This window comes from Anguilla rostrata, chromosome 12 (genome assembly GCF_018555375.3).
Source record: "Anguilla rostrata isolate EN2019 chromosome 12, ASM1855537v3, whole genome shotgun sequence".
NCBI lineage: Eukaryota > Metazoa > Chordata > Actinopteri > Anguilliformes > Anguillidae > Anguilla > Anguilla rostrata.
The window spans coordinates 23,559,864-23,586,361 of record NC_057944.1 but is presented as its reverse complement, the minus strand read 5'-3'; the positions used below and the strand labels follow the sequence as shown (position 1 = coordinate 23,586,361).

General features: G+C 41.7%; 1 protein-coding gene across 2 annotated transcripts in view; it reads right to left on the bottom strand.

The window, feature by feature from the left end:
* The window catches only part of LOC135236038 (calsyntenin-2-like), a 241,257-nt gene that overhangs the window by 64,379 nt on the left and 150,380 nt on the right, over positions 1–26,498 (bottom strand). For both annotated transcript variants that reach the window (XM_064302186.1, XM_064302187.1), the window contains exons 3-5: positions 13,100–13,295; positions 7,537–7,745; positions 5,013–5,162 (exon numbers count right to left, since the gene is read on the bottom strand). In XM_064302186.1, the coding sequence (XP_064158256.1) occupies positions 5,013–5,162; positions 7,537–7,745; positions 13,100–13,295 (555 nt within the window). The remainder of the gene's footprint in view (positions 1–5,012; positions 5,163–7,536; positions 7,746–13,099; positions 13,296–26,498) is intronic.

The following is a 26,498-nucleotide window of genomic DNA, read 5'->3' as shown; positions in this document are numbered from 1 at the left end:
GAAAGGAAGACTTCTGCATTTCCCTTGCAATATTCTAGAAATGGTGGCTTCAACAGTTTAATCAGGGAGTTTTAAGCAGGAGGCAACAGAATGGATCTGTCTGCACTGAGGACGGCTGAGCAGGTCAGCATGCTGATTGCCAGCGGGTCGTATCAAACACGCAGATCTGAACAGAACACTGGAGGGTATCTTAAAAAAGGGAAGCTTTTTCTCTGTAGAGCACGGCAGCAACAAAGACAGCAAACACAGCAAAGGGGCAAGAACTTCATGGAAGAAAACCCATTTCTGATATTTTTTTTTCCTGTTCTTTAATTTTTTCTTCCTGGTCTTATCTGAAATGACTTTACAGCTGATCAGCCCTCCCGGTCACACAAGCTTCAAAAAGGTTTCCAGAAGGCAAGCGGTGAAGGATTTAAATCATGCTTCCCTCTCCTGATTTGAAAAATAAAATGTGTTTGAAGGAGGTTTTGAGTGGAAATGCGTATTTTCTGAATATGTGAACAATATTCAATATGCAATATTCAGTGGCAAAGCTCATATGTTCACAAAATACTTCAGAAGACATGTCTTTGGAATCTGGAGACTGGCTCTGTGTTTTCAATTCATAATTTATTGTGTTACATAAGGTTCTGCTCTTGAATTAATATACAGAAAAATCATAACATAAATGGTTTGGCCAGAAGAGTATGTACCAGTCTGCCAGCATCAGGAATTCTGCAAAAAGAACACAGCAATACTGTCAAAAAAATAAATAAATAAATAAAAAATAAATCAAAACATGCTTAACTGACGGAAGTTGAAAATGCTGTGTTGGGTGTGGTTCCATAATATCCCATAAATAATCATCATAACTATTGGGTGACTAATTGTACTGTGGGCATGGGGCATAGTTATCTTGAAAGACACACCTTTTCATTAACAATTGACATACAGTAGAACATTTTAAAGATGTAAGTGCATCCAAACCAAGATAGGTCAAATGAGCCCCACAAAGTGGACAGCCTGGAAAACTCCTATTCAGCACCATTAAATGTACATACACACACACACACACATGCACATGCACACACACACACACACACACAATGAGCAATAATTCATTTAATACATACATATACATATTGTGTGCTTCTGTTTAAAAAGCTATAATTCATTGTTTGTTTTCTCTCCAATAATAATCATTCAGTGTCATATTTTATGCTTCTCCAATCTATCACTGAATGCTGTATGCGGAGCAATAAACAGTTGAATTCTTAAAGCAAGCCAACTGCAGAAATACAGTATGCTTCTCACATCACATTTAGGCTTTGGGGATTTTCAGGACTCCTGCCCCCCCAACAAAAAAAGGAAAAGTACATTTTGGTTTGCTGCCTTTTCCCCTACATTAGTGCTGGAGTTGCCTGTAAGTCTGGGACTGCAGGGTGATGCAGAGAACCTTTCCTGCCTTTCCTTAGTTTCCACATATCGCTGTGCAGTGAGGAGAAACTTTTTTTTTGTGAAAGACAACAGAAAGAAACACTTTTAAAGGAACTATAAGAACTTGTCAAATGTGAGTGGAGTTAGAATGACAGGGGAGGGGAGAAAATATCACTCTTCTAAAACTCATTTGAAAAAGAATCTGGGAGGGTTCCAGGACACTGTCAGTGAAGGGGAGGGTGGTTTGCTCAGAATGCTGTCGCTCCACTCTGTCGCACTGGAGTTATCTGCACTGACAGAAGAACTCAGTCCAGGGGACAAAGATTATAGGAGCTGGAATAAGAGTATTGGTCAGGCTCTGTTTGTACCACAGTCTTTCCTTTTGGATCCTTTCCGTTACATACCTGCATTTTTTTATTTAATCTCCTCCTTACAACACACAGCGTCCTCACCACCTTCTCTGAATTTCCTCAAGAACACTCATGCTATGTTGACGATTGCTTCCACTTCACTAGCAGCACCCATTTGTGACTTGTTTAATTCAGTTGCTGCACCGTAAATCCAGTTGATATATAAAAGCGGGTGGCACATGTCTCTGATATGCTTGTGAAAGGGCAACGTGTGACCCAGACATTGTAAAATGCATCATCCATAATGACAAAGGTGGTAAGAGCAGGCTGACAGAGAGAGGAGATGGGAAGGGGCAAGGGGGGGGGGGGGGGACCCGGGGGGTGTTAACTGGATAAATGTTTCAGCAATGATGTGATCCAGCCTTGACTGTCAATTTAAGCATTGTGCGGGGGCTTTAGGGACACGTTCTCTTATCTGGAGAGAACCGACCCAACACACTTTAACAGATTGAGAAGCTGACTATTATGCTGTTGTTGCCGAGGTGGTGACATTACATGCGTGTGACCTGTGCTTAATCTATGGCAGGTGGCATTTATACTCCAGTGTCACTGCCGTGCACAAAGAGGACTGCCCTTTGCTGATTGGATAAGGTCCTGCACAGCTATGTGGACCACTCACTCCCGCTAATGGAAATAGCCTAATGACAAGCCTAAATCCTCACTGGCAGAAAAAATCCAGCAGATTGGCTTACAAGAGATTAACTCTGTGTTATTGGAAAAACATCCATGCCATTCTGTGTGCAATAAAACGGCATATTGTCCTATTGTCTGTTCATACCCTCTCAGATGTTTGGATAATGGCTCCAGAGCTCTCTCTGTAGTGTGGATTGGTGAAAAGGAAACTGAAATCTCAGAGAGCTTAGAGGCGGGACAGATGCACCATGTCATTGGAGACTTAGGGTAGCTGAGGGAACGTTTTGAATTTGGGACATGAGAGACAAGAAGGGACAAGTGTGGTCAGACTTTTGAATCCTCTCATCATGTTTCCAAGTCAAACAAATTTCTTAAATTCTTTAAATGTTTACATCCGGATCAACGCAGCCTGTGCAAAGATTTGGTATTCAGGACTCCACTGGGCTCAAAGCTCTGGTTAAATACAATTTGCTAATGTAGGCTTAAGGCTCCTCTGACATGTGCAGTCTCACAAGGGAATGATGCAGGACCTGCCCAGTGCTAGAAAGTGAGGCATTTGAAACCATCTGTGCTCATGCATGGCAGCAGTTTCTCAGTCTGTGTTTATCAGTTGCATTGCAAGGGGAGAAGTGTGGTGCTGTGGTGAGAAGTGCCCGGCCTATGGCATCTCTCCTTCCCTCTCGCACCCATGCAGACTCTAATGATATTAACAAAGGCGAAGCCAGATTTTCTGCTGGACATCGTCCCAGAGGATGACACATTTTTCAGTGCAAGTGTAGCAGATTCCCCTACTTAAAACAGCACGATGCATCATAGGAAACTGGAACTGATAAATAAATCGTGAGCTCTATTGACTGTTATTCTCTCTCTCCGTCTCTGTTCTTGGGCCCTAAATTAGTGTGCGCAGAATGAAAAAGGTATAAAGTTGGGTCATGTTTATCTGGATCTCAACATTGTGCCAAAGCAGCAAGAAGGTTCACTTGTGACCCCCTTTTTCACAAATAGGCTCTTGGGGGGAGGGGCAGTTTCTTTCCTTTATTATGCCTGTGTGGGTTCTCCGTCTCTGTCCTAGTAGCTATGCTGCCATAGCAAACCCCTGTCAGGGGTTTACCACTCTACATTGTCTTCTCTCTGTGCCCTTGTTTTTTACTCATAGCTGTTGCCTAACTCTTTTTTTTTGTTGTTTCCCACAAACTGCCCCCTTTCCAGAGTCACCCCGAGGCCAGCTGTCTGTCCCCCGCATGTCCACAGCTCCAGCCTTCCACCTACCCATTGACCGCCACCTTTGGATGCTGCATGCAACCTGTCTATAACTGACTGACTTTGTATTTGTGAACCCACACCCTGAGGCAGCCAGATGAGGACGCCTCCCCCCCATACAACCCCCCCACCCCCATCGTGGTTCCTTCCAAGATTTCTTCCTACATGTCTTCCAGAAAAAAATCCTTGCCACTGTTGCCCTCAGGCTTGCTCTGTGGGGTTTTGGTCAGGGTAAACTGTTAACTGGTAAAGTGTGGACAAATCCTTTGCAAAATGCACTTTATAAATAAAAACTGATTGGTCAATTGAAAAAAGATAGAATGCAGGTCATTATGCACTATATGGAAATACACTGAGTATATTTCAATGTTATGCAGTGCCTTTCTTCAGGCCACAGTAGAGTACTGTGTTCAGTTCTGGGCTCCACTGATGGACACACACACATACACAATGCACAACACTGAGTCTGGATATCAAGCTTACAGTTAAAGCTATGAAGAGAGACTCAGTGAAGGAAAAGGAAACACAGGGTGCATCAGATAGAGATATATATGATAACTTACTACAGGTTATTTAAAGTTCAGTTCAGTCAGCAGAACAAGAGGAAAAGGTGGTCAGCTTTGTGGAGGTATTTTACACAGCTATCAAAGCATGGAATAGATTACCGGACCCTTTGGGTGTTCAGAACCCGGTTTGACATAGTGCTGATACACTCTAGACTCTACGGGTAAATTTAAAGGTGGTGACAGAAATGAAAAATGTCAAATCTGAGTCATGGGTTTATGGCATTTCTGAACCTATCAGAGCACTCGCTTAAAAACCCCAGTGAAAAATGTAACCATGCGAATCCAAGCCGAGTCAGCTCACCCCTCCCAGAGCCTTGGTACATCTCACTCTGCTTCTGTAACGCAGCACATTTTTATCTTTACAAAAAATTGAACTCTGAAATATGACATTGCTATAATCTTAAAATGGCAGTCCCCTCTTATTATCATTCATTCAGACACAAATGATCATCTATAAACTCAAATATCCTAATGGAACATTTCTCTGGGGAGAATTTTGCCAGCCTGGAAAAGGATGTCTGCCGAGCAGATGATATATGATATTGATACTAATGGTCTATTTGTGGCTTATACATTTAATGGACCATGATCGTAGAAACTGGTAAATGATTGGTGGATGTTAAAAAGCTGTGGAACCAAGTGCTTGGATTTGTAAAGAGGCAGTACTTCATCATTGTAGAGTAGTTAGTGGTAGGTACAGGTGTACCACAAATGTAGTGATCCTTACCTTGCCAGCCAGGTTTGCAGACAGGTTTGACATCAATGCGAACCAGGACACTCTCTGTTGCCCTCTTCTGGCCGCAGTCAAATGCCGTCACCATGATTTTGTACTGCTGCTGTCGATCATAGCTGAGCTTCTCTGTGTTTCTGATGTTACCTAAAAGAGAGCATGTACAGATAAAGAATTGATTCATGGAGAAAACAAAACATGGAAAAAAACAAAATATTTTCTTTCACAAAAATTGCTTCAAAAAATAATAAGTTATTTATTAGAACATATAATGGTGCCTTGGGGAGGATTCTACATTATTAAACACAACACTGTGCGATGAATCCTATCTTTAAAAAAGTAAAAAGAGTAAGCAAACCGTGTCAACGTCAGTGGGTTGATCTGCTTTTGAAAGGTTTCATCAAAAATAGCTTGAAATAATAACTTTCTGGTAAATATGATAAAATTGACCTTGACAAGATGATGGGATTATGGACAGAAGGGATTTGAGGCCCAGTAAGGAGTGGATCACAGCTACTCTGCTGTCGAGAGCTCAGAGCTGTGTTGTAAGGGTGCCTGAGGGCAGGGTTAACTTTTTTTGATCTTGTACAACACATAGTACTTCGAAGAATGTGGGATAAGCAGCCTTTCTCACGCTTTTTGTTTCTTGATGAGCTGCGGCACACGAAACGCTTGGTAAGTCATGGCACAGCGGGGACGTGGAAGAGCAAGACCAGCACCCTACAGCGCGCGAGCAGCGCAGTCCGGAGCCTCCCTCTCTTTCTCCTTCACCCCTCCGCGTGGGCACAGAGGAGCTGCGGAAGTAACGGCGCACTAATGAGATGGGCGAGCGAGACGCCAGGCGGGGCCCCCAGTCTCGAGTTCGCGGAAATAACCTCATGCCCCTGGTGTACGGAGTGGAGCTTTTGGGACTGAGGGGGCCCTGCGTCCCATTTCACCCCTTGTTGCCTTCGTCCGCGTCTGCAATGCTTTCCGGTTGATGGAGACGCAATTTCCCTCTTTTAAATTGCAACATCAAGTTATCCGTGTCAGCAGACGAAATGTTCTGTGACTGCTGACAACTGTGGTGAGATAACAAATTGCATTTTTTACCCCCTTCCGGCTGTAACAGACGTCTCTGCATTTCACTGAAGATGGCAGGTTTGTCCATGTCTCAGGACGTCTCATAAAAAGGATACTATTGGGATATGTTTCAGTATTGAAAAGAAACAAGCGTCACTTGTTATATTTGTAATATTTCTATGAAGAATAATTCCCACAGTTATTGTAAATGATGTAGTGGGTGCCATGCTGTAAAGGGCACCGGGGCTGGGGAGGGCATTGGAGATGTGATCACTCTCTCACTTCTCCAGGTCTGCATATAATATGCACATGAACTGAATTAAGTTTTACTATAGGATGTGCAAAGTGGGTGCATGGCAATAGATCTTCGATCAGAAAGGCATTTTCTATCCTGTTTAGAATGTAATATCTTTTTTTTTGCTGCCCGTGTTCTAAGAAAAAGATAAAAATATATTCCACCAATTCTATCACCGAGAGCCTGCAGATGAAAGGCACTCTTCTCTGCCTCTCCCGTCCTCCCTCTCTCACAGCCACCAAAAGCCAGAGGTCCTGTTGTATTTAATAACCCTCCCAGGTCTCTGATCCACTGTTAATGATGGCACGAAAGCCCTCGGAACAAAACGCAGTCTGGTGGTCCCCATGCATCATTCTGTGTGAGTTCGGCCCTAATTGAGCACAGAGCGCCGCTCGTGGTCCAGACGGCGGGAAGAATCCTGTGCAGCACTGCGGCTGCCGGGCCGAGGATCCGGAGCCAGAGCGAGCAAAGCAGCCCTCCCCTGAGAGTCAGAGAGAGGCAGCCGCACTACCCCCCCCCCCAGCCCCTCCCCTCCCCTCCCCGTACTGATGGATGAGAGAGAGGAGTAATGGGGAGAGGGGCACTGCAGGAAACGGCTAAATGGGAAAGTGTCTGGTCTGATTCAGCGAAAGGGATCTTAAGGCTAAAGCTGACCTTGCCCTTGCAGTCATTCTGGGTCAAACTGAACAAGTTCTGCCCAAGAACCTCGGACACACAGGAAAACACGGTGCCGTTTTGCAGCTCTGTGAAAGCGATGCGATGCCATGACCCTTTTCCTTTCTATGAGATGAGAAAACACTTCTTTGTAACCTTATGCATCACAAAAAAAAAAAAAGGGTACATGCCCAACAGTCATATCAAAGCCAGTGTGACACTGAAAACATGACATATCAAAAGGCATATACAAGAAGACATATTTCTGGAGGTGGGCATGGGCAAAGGATTTTGGGCTTTGTGAAAATATGTCACATAGGGCCCTACCGGCCCAGACCACCCCATCCCTGCGCAATTAGAGCACAAAGTTTTTAGGGCCTCTGTCATCCCGCCCCCACCCCCCAAGTGCCAGAGAGAATACTATGAAGAGTGAGTATGGGCAAAGGGGACTGAATGGCAGATGGTTGAAAGTGGACAAATCTGTATGAACAGGACGTAACAGCAGCATACCATTGCGGTCTATGGCGAAGGGCGTGTCCGGGGTAACAATATCATAGTTGCAGATCTGGCTGTATTGCGGCGAGCAGTCCTGGTCAGTGGCCTCCACCTGCAGGATGCTGTCGTAGATTTTCCCCTCCGTCACCGCTGCGTGGTACATGGGCTCCCGAAACGCGGGTGGAAACTCGTTCACGTCGTTCACCTGGATGTGCACCACTGCCCTGGCAGGGGAGAGACAGCAGGGGGAGACAATGAGTCAAAGCGGCTGAGGTGATGGGTGGGAGGTTGACGGGGGGAGATTCCATATAAAGTGCAGGTTCCGGTAATGGTTCTTTATGAACTGTTTATCATCCTTGAATGAATAGTCAAAATCAAGCGTGAGGATACATTCGTTTATGTCAAGCTACCCTCAAAAGCACCGGAAGCGCAGCTTAGATGCCTACAAGTGCTCTCGCGGTGTTCAGTTTGGTCAACTGGGACCTAGCCCCTGTACCTTTCACCTGAAATGTCCTCCAGTAACAAAGACCATTAAAAATGCATACATGAACAGACTGTAGACTGTGTAAGATGATTTGACTGAAATGATTAAAATGACAACAATAGCAGTATGTTCCCCATATTAAACTCCTCTGAACATCTGGTAGTCACAGAAATCCATTATGAAAATGTATTCACTGAGGGATGTCACACTTAAAAATGGCTTTCCTCAGATCATAAAAAAGTAACGGAGAAGAATGTATTCATATTTTCTCTCTGCCTTTAATTACATGATCAGCACAGTTCATTTTAGGGAGTCATACATATGCAAATTTACTGAAAATAATTCAAAATGAGCACCCTTTGTACTAAACTAAATCTTGTGGCCTGCATCCAATTTCTTTAACCACTACACCAATAAAAGCATATTTACTCTTGCTATCTGTTCTTGTTTTCAATTGATTGTCGAAGTTAAGGAAACTTTCGATTGCATCCCAGTCTGTCTCACACAACTATACGCACTCACATTCACATGTATACCCCCACACACACGTACACACACGCACACACACACACATTGACACACACGCAGAGCTGTCTTTTCCCTCTCCACTTCATTCTCCCGGAGAAAGAAGTGTGGAATAAATCAGAAGGCTGTGAATAAGGATGGGCAAACAATGACAGACGGCCGACGAGCGTGGTGCCAGCGGGGGGCCCATAAATCCTTCACAAGTGCTTGTCTTGTCATATTAATGCACAGGGCTTGTACCTTTCACTCCGGCTCTGGCTCGAGGGGGAGGCAGGGCAGACATATGCCAAGCGCCGAGCCGTGGGGGAGGGCGTTCTGACGGCACGCACCTGGAAAGGAGCACTCCCGTACCGCGCTACATACAGGTGGGCAGGCAGCCACAAACGTGCATTTAGCAGCCGTTCATCAGCGCTGGCAGCATATTCCAGTTGCATATTTGGGTTCGCTCAGTCGCAGCCATAGTGCTGCGCAAACAGTTTGTGCACGGAGGATAAAATAAAGTGTCATTTCATTAGCGGTGTTTTATTTTCCATCCTGCGCACAAAGTCCCTTAGACAGTCTTCCACTGCCAGTGAGTGTTAAATAATGCTCACAGTAAATAACCACACAGACAGCAGACAGACTTCTTTCATACATCCCCGGTGGATATGACTCAACTTTTTGACAGCTCCCTGCACAACGGGATGTTCACGAGCAGCATTAAAACTGATCTGAACTGAAAAATAGGTTTATTTTTTCTTTGACTGGTAGCCAGTCTTATTACAGCAGTCCTGGCCTGTTTGAATATGCAGGAAGACTGGACGTGGTCATTTCCTTTCCTACTGCTCTTAGAAGAGACTACATAAGGGCTCAGGGGAATAGAGTGATAATTAGCTCTCTCGTATCTGTCTTTACAAATGCAAGCACGAGCCATAGTGCAAAGCAGTGTGATGAGGCAGCCATATTGATTAATGGTCAGAACACCAGACTCAGGGTCATGGGTTCAAATCCCAGGAGCCATTGACCACAGCTGCCAGGTGGTTAATCAGATTTGCTCCTGTAAAATCGAATCACCAAAGTGAACTGCAGGGTTGTAAAATGTTCAGTAGCCCCTCTGTATGGGTTTATCTGCTTAACAGCCAGGTAATGGACTAGAAGGAGCCACTGCAATGCCTGTGTGGATTTGAGTAGTTGTGGATGTGCACCATGTAACGTGCCGAAAAAATCCTCAACAAATTTAGTTTGACCTTTTATGAGTTAATAACCTTCATAAATGTAATAAGTCTATAACCTTTCTACCGAATTTGAAAAGGCCAATAATATCCGCAGACCTGTAATGTTTGACTTCAGTTTAAGTGAAGTGCACTCCAGCAAGCATCCCCTGGAGCCCTGCAGTGCTGCTGTCTCTCTTTACTACGCAGGCCACCATCAGAGATGCACAGTCATTGGAGCTGCAGTCCACACACAGCTGGTACAGGCAGACTGCAGGGAGGCGATGAGACACCTGACTGCCAGCTGAACCTGTACTCTCCAGGCAGGACAGCGGGGAATTATGAGTCACCCCCTGGGACCAGCGGCGTGGTCAGCGTTTTCTTACGGATCACGGGGCGAGACATCACAGGAGAGATGGGTGCTTTTAGCTGGGCGTACCACTGTGAAGGCTTTTGCTAGGTGTATTGAAAAATGTGTCATGCATTTCAAGCCAATAAAGCATACAAATGTGTGTGTTTGAGAGAGAAAGAGAGAGACAGACAGAGCAAGAGAGATGGGGGTAGAAAAAGATGCAGAATGGGTAAGAAAAAGTTGAAAGAGAGGGTAAGGCAGATAGAGAGGGGAAAGAGAAGCCTTCTGAGAGAAGAAACCACACACTGAGATTCCCAGTTCCCCATGTCATCCCTAATCTTGCTCATTGTCATCACCACTGCATAATTCTCTTGACTGTTCTTCTGCTTCTACCTCAACATGTCAAGTGTAATTTACACTGCAGAAAAAGCAGGGACTTTGGGGAGCACGGATGAGCCCTGCTTTACAGCTCATTTCCAGCACAGGGGTGCAGGGACTGACACCAGAATCCCACTGCCCAAAATAAGAGACAGGCACAAAGTGAGCAACATGAGGATCGTGACTACTAAACATTTCTTCAAATTTGCGCTTAAATGAGTGGGAAAGGAAATCTCTGGAGCCGCTGTAGATTGGCTGCCATGGCCTGCCAGGTGCTGTTTCACAGCACTTTAATGTCTGGGAGGGAGAGACTGAGAGGAACAGTGGTACTGTACTGCATTACTGTCACAGTGGAGTTATTTACTGCGGCTTCCCTGCTGCGCGAGCAAGTGCGTGCTGACTGTGGCCCGGCGTCGAGTCAGAGCCACCCCCGCCGGTGCCCTGGGGGGCGCGTATCCCCCACGGGCTAACTAGCACATATTAACACTGTGAGGCTTGTGGTAAGTAATGACATTGATTACTTCAACCGGCGACTGACAGATGATGTGTGAAAAAGATCTAGCTTATGTAAGAGCTGGATTTGAACCCACAGACACATGCACACACAGAATTTACTGATTTAATGCAAAGTAATATATCTAAAAAAAGATCTCTGGAGAAACACTGGTGATTGCATAAAAAAATACATTTTTAATTAAATAGGATATAAAACTAGACTCACTAAAGCCCCCAGAGGGGCTACTGGAGAAGTATTGTGCTTTGTGATGGAGGGGTAAAGAATGATGCAGGGGCAATGGGCTCTGTGGTGGAGGGGCACTGGGCTCAGGGATGGAGGGATGAGGAGTATTGGTGGGGTAATGGGCTCTGTGATGGAGGGGTGATGAATGATGGAGGGGCATTGGGCTCTGTGAAGGAGGGGTAAGGATTGATGGAGGGGCATTGGGCTCAGTGATGGAGAGGTGGTTGGACTGTTGGAGGAGCACTTGGCCCTGTGATGAAGTGGGGGATTACTTTTACAGCAGTGCTGACAGCATGCCTATGAAAGGGTGAGGGTTGGAAGAAACACTTGGTGATGGAAGACTGTGGAGAGTAGCGCAGGGTGTTTATCAAAGAGCTGACAAGCCCTTTAGAACAGTGGTTAGCAAGTCAGGACCAACCTGTTTGTCAAACTACATTGGCAGTTTTACACCAGCTCTCAAATAATATGGTGTGTGTGTGTGTGTGTGTGTGTATGTGCACGTGCGTGTGTGCGTGTGTGCATATGTGCATCCGTGCATGTGTGTGTGTGTGCGTACGTCTGTACTGTACAAAACATTTCTGTATAAAGCTAACTATAACTAACACTGACTCCATTATAGACATAATATTACTCCTATTACAGCTTGTGTTTCTTACATGGCATACTATTACGGGTGTAACAGCATGTATTTGCAGTAGAGCTGTCAGAACAGATTTCACATTGCAAACATAATTTGAATGCCAAGCCAACTACACTAAAGCAGCAGCATCAAGGCCGAGAACTCTGAACCAACCGTCAACAAGGAGATTATCTCTCCGGAAAATCGAAGACGTAATGTTTGGAAAGCATTTGGATTCTTTGCAGCGAATGCAAAGGTTCAGAGAAGGACAAAGTAGTTTGCATTTGTGAAATGGAGCCCAGATATCAAAGGACAAGAAGCAATCTGAGGGCTCACCTGCAAACTATGCATCTAGCAGGGCTTGGAGTCAGTGGCACCTGCATCTTAACAGCCATTCTTGTTCTCCTTCACCTCATCCATATGGGTTGATTGGTGGTGTTGGCATTTAATTACATGTAAATATAATATTCATGTATATCTTTGAGTATATTTTAAAGTGTCACTTTTTTATGAAAGAGTATTCAAAGGCATTTCTGGATGACAAAAGACAACCCTAAGATACAGTAAATCTTATGTTCATATTCATAGAAGGTATATCATTATAATAAAATAATGATTCATTTAAAAACCAAAATATATATTAAATATAATATATATAAAGATAAAGTTAAACGGGTTCACAATTATCAGGCCTTCAGATGTTTTCTTGTTTCATAGCTTTTCAGTCCTTATGAGCATAAGGCTGGTTATTTATTTATTTTTTACTAAATTTCTTTTACATTTAAAGAGTCTTTGATGCATTTCATTGAATCTAAAGGACTGTTTTACCATCTTCCCTCTTGAGAGCTCTACATGCTTACTGTTGCTCTCAGTTGACTAAGTCATATTTTACAGTTTCCAGCTAAGGACTTTATCAAACAAAATAGGGGTAAACAATATACTGACTGTGTTCTGTTGTAGGAATGAATTTTCCCAGTGTAATTCAGAACAAATTTAATTTAAGCTTGCCGTGCTCAGCAAGAGGGATAACAGGATTACATTTTTAGCTGTTTCGGTTCAATTTGCTATTAATGAAAATATAAGACCCTGAACGCCTGCTAATTATTACCATATGTTTCTGGAGGATGTGCAGCAATATTAATACAACGGCAATGTATTCAGCCAATGGGACATGCCGTAGTTTGTATACCAAAATAAAGAAAGGAGAACAAAACTGCCACAAACATACTGTAAGGGCAGCCCTGCACACACACTGTACATACTGTAGACTACCTGCTCTTTTGAGACTCACTTGTGTGACTTTTTCCAGCCAGAGCCACTGGGGCCAGAGCCACAGTCATAGGCCTGGATGATGAACGTGTACTCCTTCTGCAGTTCACAGTCGATGGGGCTCTTTGCCTGAAGCAGGCCAATACCCGACGTCTTGTTGAGAACCACGGCCTGAAACGGAGCATCCTGCCCATGGATTTTAAATGCGCAGATCTCACCTGCAGAAGGACAGACAAATAAAGAAAGAGGGAACCTTCCATTAGGTTTACTGTAAGCTTGTCAGTGTACCACAACTTTACTGCGTGTCATTTAACACAGTCTCAACGTATGCAGATCAGACCTATGTCCCATGATACAGCGCTGTTATTTTTGTGTGTGAAAAACGTGTGTGTCCATGTTGTTTGAGAAGAGAGGCAGAGAGACAGAGAGAGATCTGAAATGGCAATTTAGTCTGCAAAGGGTTCACAAAAACAGACTCCCAGCTGCAGCATGGGATTTGCACTGACTTTTATTCTTTTTTTTAAAGGAACTCTGCCATTCCCTTCATGGAGGCTGAGGTTTAATTTGAGGCAGAGGGGGGGAAACACTGATTGTTTTTCTCCATGCATCAACTTAATAGGCCAAGGTCACGTAGTATAAATGCCAGAAACAAACTTGCTCACTCGTTCCATAATCACTCCTCACCAGACACAGGGGATGCAGGACACCTGAACTCACACTATGTGTTACCTCCCATCCAGGGCACTGCCGCCACACACTACCCACATTAAGCCAGATTTCATAAACACAGCAAAATTATTTTGGCAGTGCAAAATCGCCCTTATTTTAAGATAAATAAATAAAATAAATAAATAAATAAATAACGAGCGGCAAAGATGTCCACAACAAAAGCCAGTGCCATTCAGCGCATGACCGTGTCCAATCCTGGCGTCCTTTCCCAGTGTTTGAGTACCGCGAAAAGAGCGCTCTCTCTGGGGATTTTGGAAATCACTTTCCAAGCCGCATAACTCTGACCCATGACGGCTAATTGCACTGATATCGCTAAAACTAACAGGAAAGAGTAAATTGGATTCTGCTTGGCTTTGTGTGCACATTGCTGCTGGCGACTCCTGATAAGCCAAACTTTATTTTCCCAGTGTTTCTTTTTCGCTTTTTTCATCCTTTTCCGTTATAATCCCATCTCCCTCCTCCTGTAGTGTTGAAATAACAATTTACCCTCCGCCGTCGGGAGCGGACTGCGACGCAGAGAGCTCTTTAAATTCCTCCCTTTATCACCTGCACAATGACTTATCAAAATTAAATGGGCTACACAATGGGACAGCGTGTGTAGAAAATAATAATAAATTCCTGACAGACTGTGTGTGACGAGAGAGATAACCGCACTGGAGAAAGATACAGGTTTGATGTGGCTTCTGCACATCCAATACCGTGCCTTCGGAATTCTCATAGAGGGAAAAGACAGGGGAAAAATCCATTAGGAGAAATATAATGATATCTAAGAAATGCACCAAACTGAAACATTTCCACAGAAGAGTTTGAGAATATCCAGAATCGTTTTCCAACTCAGCAAATGCATTTCAGCATTACATTTCACAAAAGGTCAACAGGGTCAAGGTGAGCAGCACTGGTGTTATGACAGACCTAGTGTCATTTAAATTTGATTTCATAAAACCTTTATGATATTTGAAGATCTGTATCTGCTTCCTACAGGCTCATACCTCCATCACAGATTCATTTCCTCCTCATTGCATTGCACCATATGTGGCTTGTTAGGTCAGTATCTCACATTTATATCTATAAATGTAGTTAATTAAAAGGTAGGTGTGCAACACATCCAGATGTACATGTAGCATTCATGATTACTCCCGAAGGGCCTCTACATGTGAGTATTTAAGGAAAAATGCCAGCAATAAAACCCATGTTTCACAGTTTTTTTATTATTCATTATTTAATTTTCTATTGAGGAAGTTATACTTGGGAAAAGACCATGGGCACAGCCATGATATAAGTCACAGGTTCTGAAAAAGTAGGTCTCCTATGCCAGAAACACAGCAATTTTTGACAGACTTTCTTTTTCTCAAAGCAAAGATGCCAGTTCAAGTTAATTGCTGTGCTAGACCACACAGCCAGAAGTTACTGTAGCATCCATTATTTTCTGGTTAAACAGACCCTCTTAAGGAGAATCACAAATAGGGACGCAGTGGCCCATGTCTGAGGCCTCACCCAAATGGTTTACGGATCTTTAATTTGTACCATGAATGTGAAAACATCAAGCAGGACAAGAGCAATGATACTGGTCAGTGAAGAGTAGAAAGCCCGCTTCGGAGAAACAGGCACTGCCTGAGGATAAACCCCATCAACCTGCTGCAAAATGATCAAACTTCAGGGAGCCCCTCTGCATCCTCTGCACAAGCCTGCTTTCATCCCACACACATGCAACAGAGATGTGCCTCTATCTATCTGTCTATTTATCTATTATTATTATTATTATTATTATTACTGATTAGCTGCTACTATTACTACTACTACTACTACTACTAATAATAATAATAATAATAATAACAGTTTCATGTGCTTATTTATATTGCATTATAGTAATTTCATGTACTCGTCCTGAGATAATGAGCATGAGCAACGCCCACCATTTACCTAGGATAACTTACAACACATGTACTATGCAACAATAAATGAACAATAAATGAAAAATTCCCATATGAAACTAAAATGAAAATGAACAAATAACAGAGTAAGAGCACAAGCATGTGACCACTTGAACTGTTTTATTTAAAATTTGACAGAAAAAATGAAGCAGCTCAGCACTCAAGGAATTTGCGGTTATATTCAGCCACCCCGCAAACTTCCCAGCACTTTTGGAATGCAATTTACGATGCAGCTCCAAAAACAATGAAGCTATCTTAATGGCATAAAAAGAACATAATATTTTTCTCATCTTCTCAGCGAAGTCTTTATTGGTTTTTTAAATTGACTAGCAGCAACATGTAGGAGAATATGCTTGAACAAAATAGACCCCAATCCATACCCGAGACAATTTCACCAACCTCATTACTCCTAGACATGTTCAGAGAGCACTGTGGCATGTATTTTTACACAAATTTTTCAATATGCACAGGAAAAACGCTAGTGCTTTTGCACCACAAGCACAATCATACCAGTGTGCTGCTATTATAGCTGTGCTTGTGAACTGCGTTCATAACTATGCCTATGTACTGACACCATAACTACCCTAATGTAATGTCACTGCAACTATGTCTGCTATAACTAGAGCATGCCAGAGCAGAAATTCCACAGAGTCAGACAAGAGTGCAATTATAATGGATGCCATTTTTCAATTTGCAATACAATACACACAAGCAGGACTGTATCACATGTCTACAGGGGTCTATACTACATCCAATTTCAAAAAGGAAAAGGGCAAAGTGGACCTGCAATTCTTCTAGGGAACCATAAAATTGACAATCTCCACAGGTTTAGAATGTTATTTCTATTGCACATAAATAAATGCAGGCAATTTACTAGATTGGACACATACTGTACACCCTTTTCGATATCATATATTCTCTGATGTCAACTCGCTAAACAGGTGAAAATAAAAGTTCAGTAAAAATAATGAACATGGGCCTGAAATGCTGTGCAACTCTACTACCCCTGCAGCAACACTTGAGCATTTTCCACCCAACTATAATGCTAAAGTAAACGACAATCCACATTTTAAACGAATAATATGGTGATTGTTATTATCTAAAATTCTAATAGTTTGCACGAGTTCCATTGAATAGTTTGTACCAAGTAACAGAAGCGACCTTGTTGGCGTAAAATGTAAGGATGTATCTAAAGTGGCTCCGGTTAGACATTTTCACTTCTTTTGCACTTTACCTGAATTTCTCTGGCTCGCCGGGCACAATGAGATGAGCCACTAACTTTACATACAGACTGAAAATGAAAAGGCTGTAATTATGCTCTTCATGAAATTAGTAGGGGGAGAAAAACATTATTGGAGCTTTCCATTTCTGAGATAAGAATTAATACCCATTCTCGTTCTGTATTCTGAATATAGTCAGGGGAGGGAGGGATTTTAATTAAAAACACTCTCCCGCAGCATGTTGTGAGGCTTAGACATGATTTGTTCGACCTTCCAGCGATGCTTTCAGGCTGTTCTCTCCCCCGCTCTTAATTACCAAAAGAATCTCATTCTCACTCATACGGTTTAATGGTGTCCTGCTGTCTCTCTGACAATGCTAAGGCACTCAAACTACTGCAATAGTTGGAAGCATACGACAGTTCTTCTGGGTGAATAAGGGGTAAGGGGTTCAAGACAACATGGAGCTGTGGATTCGATTAAGGGAGATAGGAAACTGCCCATAATTCAACAAATCAAAGAATCTTCTTCTTCTACTACTGCTGCTGCTGCTGCTGCTACTACTACTACTACTACTACTACTACTACTACTAACTGATGTCATGATTGTCATCATTGCCATGGTCTTCAGCATTGGACCATCATTGCCATGGTCTTCAGCAAACTAGATTTTTGGCAGCCCATAGTGAGAGGCTGGTCTGTAACAGTAATGATAACAGCTGCGTGAGAGCAGTTCACAAGGCAGGGAACTTGAATAGTGGAACGTTTAGGAAAGCTAAGCAGTTGCTGGAAGAGATCTTGCTGAGCCCAGAGAGGACGCTCTTCTTTCAGGGCCCCTGTATGTGGTGCTGAAATGCAGGGGGTGGAGCATAACTATCAACTGCTTCAGTCTAAGCGAACATTCAATAAATCCAGTCAACGCAATATAATAAGCCTGACACACAAACCATTCGGAGTCTCATCACAGTAATTTATTATCCATAAAAGTGGAAAAAATGAAGGCTACCTAATTATTTCTTCCAATATAACAGCGCTTTAATGATAATAACAGCATTTAGAGCCACCTATTGCTAGAGAGAGAGAGAGAGAGAGAGAGAGATTACGTTAAAAAAAATAGGGAATGGTGCACGCCTCCCTGGGGGGTAGAGAGAAATACAACATCAAATAATATTGAAAATAAAACAAAAAGAGTAGCTCTTTTGGTTTTAAAAAATGCACTTACTATAGGAGTGCTTTGTGTTTGGGCTGATTAGCTAACACAAGTACTTTGGAGTACTTTATAACTCAGTATTAAAACCCCAGGGCAGCTTTTACTGTTTGAAATTGGTTGGATATAAATGGGATCCGTAGGCATGCATTAAGTTAGAATAACTACCTTATCAGGGATGATAACATCCATTTGACCTGGAGCTAATAAACACTTGAGTTTACACAACACACAATTAATGAAGCATCCCAATGAAAATAACTGACACAAGCGACAACCCATGTTTTTTATGTGCCTTTAATATGCATCATTAATTGTTGCACTTTATGTGAACCTCAGCTGCAAAGGTGGGTTTTTTTTTTTTCCATTTTGGTCAGTGCAGCATTCAAGGGAATCTCCAGTTAAACCACATACAGTAACAATGACCATTCAAACACCACTGATCATGTCACCTCGCCAAACGGCAGTGTTCCTCTGCCGATCTCAGCACAGCTGCTGACAATGATTGCCCACTAAGTGTTGCTCAGGCTTGGGTCCAAAAAACCCATCAAAACCATGCACATAAATCTGCTCAGCCAGTAGAGCGGGCCACAGAACAACACTAAGATTCCAACAAGATAATTAAAACAAGCACGCTCTGAGCAAGGTAGGGCACAGAAATGAACACTGGTCTCAGTTCTCAGCCTGCTCAAAGACAGTCTCCACGCTTTGTGGTGTCCACATCACAGTTAGCATTCGCTGCGTACAAAATGCCTGCATGGATGGATGCACAGCGATGAGCTGGGCAACATTAGGAGGTGCAGCATGTTTACACAGTCTATTTACAGCAGGAGGGGAGACAGGGAGCAAGGGGGAGAGAAAACGAGAGACGTTTTCTAAAAATAGACGAGATCCACTCCCCTGTGCTAACTTGTTTCAGGAAATATAGAGCCTTGTTGCCTCCCTCTTCCCCTCCAGATGCCCTTTGCTTAAAGACCATTAATTATTCAGCTCTTCAGCCTGACAGCATGCGCTCCCCTCATCCCTGTCCTTCAGATAGGGCCTGTAACACCCTCCTGAACTTTCAGCCTCTTTTGGACATTGGGCTCGACAAATTGGCCAAACGGTTTGCATTACCTGGAGCTGTGAAGCGTTCTGTTCCTTCCTGTTTTACAATATAGCGGGAAAGCAGTGGTTTGAGGTGGTAAGAAAGGAACCAAATTGAAAATGGTGTGTAACATTGTTAAACACCCTTACCATAAACAATATACATATGTTTATAAAGTTGCCATATGTGAGTGTGTGTTTGAGAGAGAGAGAGAGAGAGAGAGAGAGATAAGCCATGAGTGTGAAACGAGAACTGCTTTGGTTGTCCGTTGGTTTTTTAAAGAACTTGAACTTTTGCTGCAAATAAAGCACTGGTGAGAACTAGAATTTTTGACAAAGAAAATTTCATTGTTTTTAAAGTTTTATTTGAAAGTAATTATCCACCTATTGAACAGCTCAGTAACTGAACTATAGTACGTATAGTCAAAGTTTTACTCCATTCCATTGTTTTTTTATTTTATTTTTTTGTTTAAAATGAAGGTCAGGACAGACCACTGTCCTTCTGTATTGTTTTTTGTGCTTTATTCAGGCAGATATAAAGCAGTGAGCGTAACAGACAGAGAAGGATCGACAGCTAAGAACCTACCATGGCAGGGCTTGAACCCGTACCCGTGTGGATGGATTACATATGGCCAAGAGTTAGCAGTGCTATGGACTGCACCACATCTCACCCCATTCCAGTGTTGTTCATTAAAGTTTCTGTCTTTGATTACACAGCATTTCTTCAACCTTCCCTGTGGAAAATGTGGTCTTCTGGAAGGAGTTTTCCCCATGTGCCTGGGACTGAAATTGGGGACACAATCATGAAATGGTCTTCATATATCTTTCACCAATTGCCTTTAGACAACCAATATCTATTGAAAAAGTTTAGCTTCAGTAAATATGCTTTGGCAACATAGTGGAAACTCTTCTGCTTTATAGTCAGATACAATCATAGCTTTAATTTCAATTTGTAAGTAGGTTGGTTAACAGGCAACAGCTCAGGCAATCTGGCTACCCCTTGGCCAGGCTAGCTGAATCTGTACCATAACTCTCTGTCTCTGGGAGTGAAGAACTTGTTTCCTTTATGAACCAGCATGTACCAGCATGAAATAAAATGGATATTTATGCATTTAACTGTGCTTAGACACTATAAAATGAATGTGCTCATGTGTACAACCTCTGGAGGTATAGTATCACTGTACCAGCTGCGTTGAACTTGCCCCGATGCCAGACAATATAAGGGCGGCAGGTCATCGAAAGCTCATGCAAATATCTAAAATATCCTTCATAACACACAGAAACTATGTCCAATTCAAACAAACACTAAAATGGAAATACTTCAAAAACTTGAGAAAGTTAACTTTCCAAGTTATCTCTACAAGACACAGCAGGAGTCATCAGAACCAGAAGGACAGAGGAGGAAGGATAGTGAAGTGATACAGTTAAGATAATCAGCCACACAATAATCAGAGTTCTGGAGAATATAAAAGGGGAACTTGAGGCATGCATCCAAAGATCAAAATCCCTGCTGGTTATGGTGAAGTTGTTCTGTACATTACCTTGCGCCTGGATCTTTTCAAAGTAGCCAGCTGCAAAGATCTCACAATCCAGATTTTGTACTACACTACCCTAGGTGCTGAACACCCCAGAATTTTTTTTTTCTACCAATGAAATATTTTTATTGAAAGGTTGGAGGGCTTAAATTAGCCAATCCTTCATGAGCTAGTAGTTACAGTAGTATAAAAAGGCAGTTCTGAACAATTGTCTTATTGCATAAATGTGTTCAGTCGGGTATAGAATGAATCTTCAGTGCAGTTTTACCTTCAGACACTCTGCAGCCTTATCCAGCCACAAATTCAGTCTTGTCTATTCCTTCCAAGTTCCACTCTCATGTCTGGCTCATTTTGAAGGCATTGTTCCATTTCTTGTTTTATGGGTGTTAATATTCCTTCCTTGGCTGGACCACTGCCTGTGTCTTTTGCCGGCATTAGGCTGAAGGAACATTTTCCTTTTTTACGCTGCCAAACATTGTACCATACTTTTTCTACATCATCCACCATTTCTTTTGATTGATTTTGTTTGTGATGTCACTGCAAATTCGGTTCCCCTCTGTTGCAGTTGCATGCAGGTTGTGACACTACACCTCATTGGCCATCAACTATTTCCTGATGTGTAAATTCAAATATTATTTTCCTCACGGTTGCCAGAGGGACAGATTTGTTAAAGGATTATGACTGCTTTTTGAAAATCAGTCGCTATAAGCTTGAAATATCTATGTTGGACTTACGTAATGGTCACACTAGGTTAACACCACTATTAGGATGTTCTTTTCTGCGATTACATGGCTCTATGTCTTTCCTTTTGATACACTAGCAAATTTTCTCATGCATATGTATACATGGGGTGATCATACTGTACCAAAAGAGGGTTGTGATTTTTTTTTATTTTTTTTTAATTAAGCCAATTATGTATTCTGCCTAATTTCCAAAAGAATGCCTCACAGCTCTCCTCTCTGCATGAACTTATGAAAGCAGATGGTAATTTTTTGAGCGCTGATATAGTCTAGTTAATTTTCATTAGTAAATCTGAGACAACGTGAACCAGAGTATGTGGGAGAGAGTGCAATCCAACATATCGGCTGACAAGCTGTATTTCCAGTCCTGTAGCCTTGTGACTAATATCACAGTGATATGCTGGTTTAATACAAGTGCAACAAAGAAAACCAGACAGGTTTTCTGATGTAATTTGTCTATTATTTATACTATTTCATTCACTTCAAAAACATGACCATCCATTTACAAAAAATATATACTTTGTTTATCACAATACATATATATGAGCTTGAAGCCTAAAATATGCCCATTCTTAAGCAAGGGTTCAAAGTGCACAGCATCCTTTGTAAGCTAATGCTGGGAATTCTGAAAGCAACACACTCAAACATAAAACTATTATGAGAGCAAGCGTGTGTGTGTGTGTGTGTGGGTGTGTGCATGTGCGTGCAACTGTGCATGAGTGTGTGTGTGCAACTGTGCATGCATGCCTGCATGCAACTGTGCATGTGTGTGAGTGCATATGTACTCTTGTGCATTTTCAGAGATGATTTCTATCTCCTTCCTGCATATCTCTTCTCTTGTGCATCTTCATTAGCAATACTAACACCTGACAGATAAAACAGATTGAACATTAACAGTGACGGCTGAACGCCAACTGGGGGCTGTGGGCCAGCACAACAAGTCTATTAGCTGAGGTTCTTATGATCAGGGCCAATGTGTAACTTTCAAGCTGAATATTAGTCTTTAGTCCATCCTTCCCCACAACAACATTGATTCAATGCCAAGGCTTCAAGCTATATTAAACAGTACAAATAGGATGTTGCACGAGGCTTAATTAAAATACTTATCAAAAGGTAGCAGCATGTGGTCAAAGCTTTTCACACTCATTTGAATAAATATTTCTTCCCTGTAAAAAAGACATTTGTATCACAAAGAGGCCATGGTCATAATGAATCACACTTATCAAAATTAGCAACTATGCCCAAGTTCAAGGTGTGAGCACTCTACAAATGGCCAATGGAAACAGAATTATCCAATGGAAAATGTGCTGTTAACTTCTAATTGTGCTTCATCAACATATGATTTAATTAGGCATATCTTAGTCCCAGAAGTTCTTTTTTGCCCATTTTAAGTTACTTTTATTTTAGCTCCAATACAGCCCCATCTGTTCAACACATACACTAATGTAGCATATCACTGCTTTCAACAGACCCAGGGCTACAAACTGAGTCATCAGTTTCAACTCTGCAGTAGAACCCAATTCCTCTCTAAAAACTGCGAAAAGGCATCCCATTTCTTTTGCTTTTCTTTTGGAAAAAAAACTTTGAAAGACTAATTTCAATTTTCTTCAGTTTTTTTTTTTCAAAACTGTCTGTGCATAGCCTTTAGCAAGCTACTTTGAGTGGAAGAAAAGACACACATGCACACATACACACACACACACACACATGCGCACGCGCACACACGCGCACGCACACACACACACACCTAATGCCACCTACATGAGCAGATATAACAAATAAGCTTTGAGTGCAAAATAAATGTTTAAACCAATCATAATATCACAATTGAAGTTAATCCACAGTCACCTAAAATGACAGATTCAGACACACTTTGAATGAAGGCAACAGCGTGAGATGAGGGAGATAGGTAGACATGCAGAAATGCATGAAGAAGCAGCTCTCTATAAACGTGTTTGCTGACTGACAACTGGGACCAGACATTGAGACATGTCATTTATACAAACTTGATGTCTAATCATCACAATTCCTTACTGATGACTAAATTGTAATGTTCCAATACCTAATTTCTGACTTTTATACCGATCAAATCAAGAATTAGACTTAAAATGAAATGTAAACTTTACATCTTTTCAAAAATATTGATTCATCTGACACACAAAATCTGGTATAAAGATGTGAGCACTTTGCAAACAATAGCACTGCACTTCCAAATACAATACCTGTATCTATCCTATCACACCTGTCAGGATTTCAAGTTTTTTTTTTTTTTTTTTGCAAACCGGCATTGTAATATAGTTGCCTGGTTCATCGTTATCAATGGCTTTGTAGGCAGACAACTTCCATGGAGTAAAATAACAAGTAGACTACATAAATACTTGAATGACAAAAAGACAAAAATTTGTAGCAATTTTATGTCTTAATGAAAAGCACACCTAAAAACAGAAGTGTACCAAATAGACAGTATAATCGTCTTTGCTGTGCATGTACACTTGCATACCACTTAGTGTCTTGTTTTTCAACAAGTTGGGGATGGTCATTGTGATCTACTGATGTTATTATATCTAGCTTTGAAACAGAACTACACAGCAAGTTTTCTCTCCCACACAGCTTGTGTTAGGAAGAGTGAGCAAGGTTGATTTCAGGTCTTGGAAACAGATTTTAGGAAGTGGTGTCCTATCTGATAGGTTCGCCACGATGGAAAAATTAAAGAAAGTTTGACCTTACTTGTTAGTCAAACTAAGAATAAATCTTTTGGACAGAAAGGTAGTCAAATTAACTATAAAATATGGGTAACCTAGTAACACTAGGGAGTTAGCTAGCTAGCTAATGTTACTAGTTTCTCCATATTTTGTTTGGCTATCTTTCTGTCCAGACAATTTATCTGTAGTTTAGCTAACAAATGAGGTCAAACTTTCCTCCTGATCAAATTTTTCTGTCATGGTGAACCTATCGGACAGGACAACACCTCTGGAATTCTCCTGTATCCCATATAGACCATGTAATATAGATATGACCCACTTACAGATCACTAGGCATGCCCACTACATCAATGTTCCCTTCAATTCTTAAAGGCACAGTGTTTATTTTTCTAATATATTGCAATCATTTTGCTGCAACAGAAAGCAAAATCAGGCAAGTTTTGATAAAGTACCACATTTTGCACAATTTCTGGAATTATACTGTTTTTAAATATGTAGTATATTAAGTACCAATATACCACACAACCCTACTGTTATATTGTACATGTGCTTTGAGTCTTGGTGCAATCACTGATCTACATCTTGTTATAGGAGAGAGCATCTCACATTGAGGCATGCATCCCTCAGCTCACTCCACTATTCCGTTACAGCCCACAGTGTGATCTCAACCTGATTAAATTAAATGTCACCTGTTACATTGTTATCATCACGTCGACCCAAAGACAAAATGAGACACAAATGGGATTTGCTCTGCACAGCTCCCATGGTCAAGCTTTCATCAGGGAGAAGGGAAGCAGCACAGGCTGGTGTTACATCCATAAGTGTCCCATTATCTCAAAGCAGACTATGGCACATATATGGCATGATTATAGCAGCCATCCTAACATTTTGGAGGGTAGTGTGTTCCAACCAGTCTATGTCATGTAAACTCTACAATGTTCTGCTGTCACAACCCAGATATAAGGATATGATTTGAACTCATGAGACACCTGTGCCCCAATGCACTTCCTTCACCAAACCCCGAGTAATACAGCAATACAATAATAGGACTTATATGAACACTTCCTGGACAGTATCATAAAGAAGTAATATAACAGTTAATTACTAACTGGCTGAAATTTTCATTTCTAGGTTTGAAAAACAGAGTGTAAATTGCCATGGCTATAACCTGTGGAGAGTCTGTTAAATTGGTTTCATACTGTAATTATGACTCGGTAATTATACCCTTTTGTTATGACTGCGGTCATGTGTTTCTCTGCATTGCTTCTTTGACTGTACTGGGTCCATTAATGTGCTTAGCTGGAGTTTAAACCTCAGGTTTAAACCTCTAGACCACAGAACTGCGTTACAACTGGAAATATGTGATGCTTTATAAGTATTCGCTGTTCCAGTTGTAATGCAGTTCTGTGGTCTAGAGTTTAAACCCCAGCACAGCACACTGCAAACTGTGTCCACCCAGCATCTTTGTAGCCACTACATTATGAACTAACAAGTACTAATTAAGCAATTCCATTATGTCGCTAAAGAGTTCAAGGGTTTATAAGGAAACTGAAGATGAGTCCATCCTCTTAAGTCTCACACATTAACCAGCAATCAGAGAACATAAGAATGGACATGCATTTCTCCAGATATGGAATGCTATGTTTACACTGGTAGCTTCAAACATAAACATGATTTTTTGACATATCTGATAAAGATCTGATTTACCGCTCAACCTCAAAATGGCACATAAATCACTTGGAGTCTGATAATGCTGATTTATACCCCAACCACTGCATTTGTCTGTTTCAGCTCATGTGCTATTTGCGCCTGTACCCCTGGATCAGATTTTGCATGTGCAAGTGCATTTTTCAACATCATTTTTCTTTGCCAATACCAGCACAGGTGAACAACATCATCAGTAGTCTGAAAATGGAGTAAAATAACAACAGGGGCATTCATGCCTAAATAAACAAATGAATACATACTTAAGACTTACCTGAAGCATTACATGAAGAAGGAGCATTGTTTCAGAAAGACAGAGAATGATGAGTCTTATGGGAGTCAATGGGTAATTTATTGTGCTTTGTTCTCATTGCAATGCTGAAGTAGGCTTACCAAGTTCTTAGGATATTGTGTGTGTCTATGGTCTTGATATCATATGATATTCTTGCATCTATTTTGTTATGTTTATTGCTTCCATGTTAAGCATTTAAAGCATCATCCAGTGATAGTTTTTTTTAGTTGTTATGGCCACAATAATCTGCCAAAGAAGATAAAGAAAAGAAATGAATT